The sequence below is a fragment of the Amphimedon queenslandica genome, unplaced genomic scaffold (assembly GCF_000090795.2).
Source record: "Amphimedon queenslandica unplaced genomic scaffold, v1.1 AMPQUscaffold_13501, whole genome shotgun sequence".
Taxonomy (NCBI): domain Eukaryota; kingdom Metazoa; phylum Porifera; class Demospongiae; order Haplosclerida; family Niphatidae; genus Amphimedon; species Amphimedon queenslandica.
This window is the reverse complement of record NW_003546263.1, coordinates 562,366-565,947: the sequence shown is the minus strand read 5'-3', so window position 1 is coordinate 565,947 and position 3,582 is coordinate 562,366. Positions and strand designations below refer to the sequence as shown.

General features: G+C 36.8%; 1 protein-coding gene across 1 annotated transcript in view; it reads right to left on the bottom strand.

Moving 5' to 3' along the window:
• LOC109580217 (titin-like) overlaps window positions 1–3,473 on the bottom strand; it is a 9,068-nt gene extending 5,595 nt beyond the window's left edge. The window contains exons 1-10 of the mRNA XM_019993149.1: window positions 3,331–3,473; window positions 2,942–3,271; window positions 2,603–2,896; window positions 2,467–2,549; window positions 2,222–2,414; window positions 1,796–2,173; window positions 1,508–1,636; window positions 1,424–1,447; window positions 1,259–1,304; window positions 944–1,214 (exon numbers count right to left, since the gene is read on the bottom strand). Coding sequence (XP_019848708.1) covers window positions 944–1,214; window positions 1,259–1,304; window positions 1,424–1,447; window positions 1,508–1,636; window positions 1,796–2,173; window positions 2,222–2,414; window positions 2,467–2,549; window positions 2,603–2,896; window positions 2,942–3,271; window positions 3,331–3,382 — 1,800 coding nt within the window. The 5' untranslated portion in view covers window positions 3,383–3,473. The remainder of the gene's footprint in view (window positions 1–943; window positions 1,215–1,258; window positions 1,305–1,423; window positions 1,448–1,507; window positions 1,637–1,795; window positions 2,174–2,221; window positions 2,415–2,466; window positions 2,550–2,602; window positions 2,897–2,941; window positions 3,272–3,330) is intronic.
• Window positions 3,474–3,582: the final 109 nt, after the last annotated feature.

Genomic DNA, 3,582 nt, shown 5'->3' with positions numbered 1-3,582 from the left:
GAAGCCAATACAGCACAAGGCGTAAAGCGCCGAGTGCTGTATTGGCTGTCGGGACTCCACCCCGAGTGCCGTTATCAGCCATACAGCACTCTTTACTGTGCTATAATTAATTTATGGGATATAGTGGGTGCATCAAAAGGCGTCCGCCAAATGCACTCCTAAAGAAGTTTTCTCGAGTCTTCAAGGTTGAGACAAAGCCAGCACAAACATTTAAAAGCTTGCAAGACAATTTTCTCTGCCACATAACACGGACTTGGCTGCCCGACGATCAATACAAGAACATCTCTGGGCACTGAAAGACAGCAAAATGCCGACAATGGTCGTAAAGGAGTGTTGTGAGTCTGTTCCGCAATAGGTAGAGCAGTTTCATTTCTTCTCTGGTCACAAAGAACTTCTCACCCAGTACTGCTAGCCATTGTGAAGCCAACTAACCGACACTAACTTCCGGTGCTGTACTAGTGCTGTATGCAATATAATGAAACAGGTGGTGCCTTTGATGCGCCCACGTAGTATACTATAAATATTGATATAGCCATAATAATACACCACTACAATACAGGAGAGTTGCATGTCAATATAGAAAAGGCAATAGAATAGAGCACAACACACAACGAAAGGAAACATGCTCAGATACATGTATAAAGTAAACAGTTATCACTAGCGGCGGCGCTAGTACATATGTACATGTACACGAAACAGCTGTAGCCAAAAAATTACCATAATAAGGACATCATGTGATTAGGCTGATACTAAATATATACTAAAAGTGGTATGGGTGCAGGAAGGGTATGCATTGTAAGGGTTCTGGGAACTATGTAATAAGTGTATTCATGAGCTTATGGAAGTATGGAATTTATAATTAGAGTAAAAGACGTAGAGAAATAATAGAGAGAATAGAAATGAAGACATAGAGTAAATTTATGTGTATAAAAGACTAACTCACCTTCTCTTTATCAACTTGTGCTGGCTGCTGCTGTGCTTTAGACTTATCCACTTCAGCATATAGATACTCCATATTAGGTGCTTGTGTTCTCTGTATGGTACTGGGGTCCTGATAGGTAGCCAGTTCAGCCTGAGGTTGAGGAGGAGGGTGTCTCACTGATCCTTTGTTTGGTTGTGCATACAGTTCCCCAGTGGTTGGCACTGCCTCTCTTTGAATGTCTTCACTGGATATTGCTTCTTGATATATAGGTTGACCTGCTGCAGGACTACTGCTATAATATAAATTAATATAAAAATTTTAAAACTTCGTAATTACCCATGATCTTTCTTATCCACTAGTGCAATAGGCTCTGCTGCTGAATCTACTAGAAAAAATAAAACACTATTTAAATAAATGTACAGGTATACACCAATTATTATTAATTAGTTAAAATCGTGCATGAAAGCAGCTCAGAGTAGCATATATGCAATTAAAGCCTACCTCTGCTACCTCGATTGAAGTTAACTACATACACAAAAGAAATGGGCCATATACATTTGCATTTCATTAGTATAAATAGCTAACCTGACTTGTCTTTGTTTCTGAGGCAACAGCAAATGACAATAATGATGTACACGGCTTCTAAAACGATGAGAATTACCCCAACTGCAATACCAACTGCAATACCAATAATGGCTCCAAGAGAAAGTGGACCTACATGTAAATAAAATATAATAATAGATTAATATTAATTGGTTTCCAACCTAAAGTTTATTCAGTAGTGGGTATAGGTAATTGTGATGGTGATGGTGTATCTTCATTAATTATTATGAAGTAAAGTTGTACAATAATGTATTATATAGTTACTCTTACTTGTACTTGTAGAAGTAGTGGTAGGAGGTGTAGGGGAAGGGCTAGGACTAGGAGTATTATCTTCACCATTGTCACCAGTAGGACTTGTCATAAAACCATTTACTTGTGATCCATCACAAACTTCATTTCCATTAACCACTAATGATATTGAATATGTATATCTTGTACTGGCATTTAATAAGCCCAATGTGATCATTCCATTTGTATCATATGCCACTGATCTAGTATCCATACTGCTAGTATTAAGATTATTCAATATTACATTAATATTAGACAATGGGAAGTTACTACAAGCATTAAATGGTGCGTAGTTAATCCTAATAGATTCATCAGTGATCATATTTATATCAACCACTGGTGACTGTAAAATGTCTGTATCTATACATGTACAATAGATAATATATTAAGTGTTACATTAATACTTACTGATACTAGCAGTTGGACTAGGATCACTTGATCCAATGACATTATTTATTGATACATTAACATTATATGTATCACTGCAATTAACTGGTAGTGACATTGAACAAGAACCAGGAGACACCATTGAACAGTTATTGTTAATACAGACAGTGTAGCTGGTACGAAGTGGAGTAGTAGCATTACCAATACTGGAACACTATTAGATAATAATAATGATGATGAAAAATAAAAAAGTCAATGTAACTCACATTCCATGTTATTGATGATATAAGTCCATCATTATCAGAATAATTAAGACACAATTGAGGAGGATCGGTTAGAGGAGGATATACTGAATTAAAAATAAAAACTACAATAGTACGTTGTACTTATAAAGTAACTTACCAGTAACTGGTGTCACATTAACGCTAGCACTCTCTCCTTTTCCAGCAATATTAACAGCACTAATATTAAACTGATATTCTTCTTGAGGATCAAGACCAGTGACATTAAATGATAGACCAGTTGTATTACACTGTCCTCCTGGACATGTACTATCACCAGAAGGTGATGGAGTAACACTGATAATATAACTAGTGATCACTGACCCTCCATTAAAACTAGGAGGACTCCATTGTAACATAACTGATTCAAATGTAATGGAGTTAATGGATTGATTTAATGGGATCTGAGGAGGAACTAGAGAGAAACTAGTAAAATCATTCAATATAAAGAAGTTCTTACATATTGTTACAAGGATGAGACAGCTTTTGGAGCCGTCACCAATAATATTAGCATCAATGCAAGCAACAGCTGTTCCATTATGAGATGTACTGAGTGTGAAGTCAAGACTAGAAGTAGAAGGCATTCCTCTTACTACATATGTAGCAGTGAATCCATCTGCCATTTTGATGTCACCTTCAGGGTCTGAACCTGCAAAGGAGATCTCTGAACCTGAAGGTAAATCCCAACGTATACTCGGTGATGGAGTAGTACAATTAAGAGATACATCAGTCCCATTAGCAACATAAGTACTGTTTAGTATGCGACAGCTTAAATCTTGTCCGTGAACTTCTGAAGGATAGATATACATTTAGTCAGGGACTACTCAGGGTACATACGAATAACAATACCTTTAGGAAACAAGATATAAGTCAGAAGGAGAAATAACCATGAAGATTCCATCTTGGCACTTGGCAGCTGCCGAGTAGGAATAGCTAGCTGCTGAACACTGTAATTGTATAAACATGTGGTCTTATTGTCATAGCAACAATCGATTGGTTTCCATGGTATTTAATTGAACCTTTTTATTAGTTTTTATTATCTCGAAAATAAGCAGCCGCGAATATATCCCGACCTACGGTAATCAAGAGTAGAAATAAATC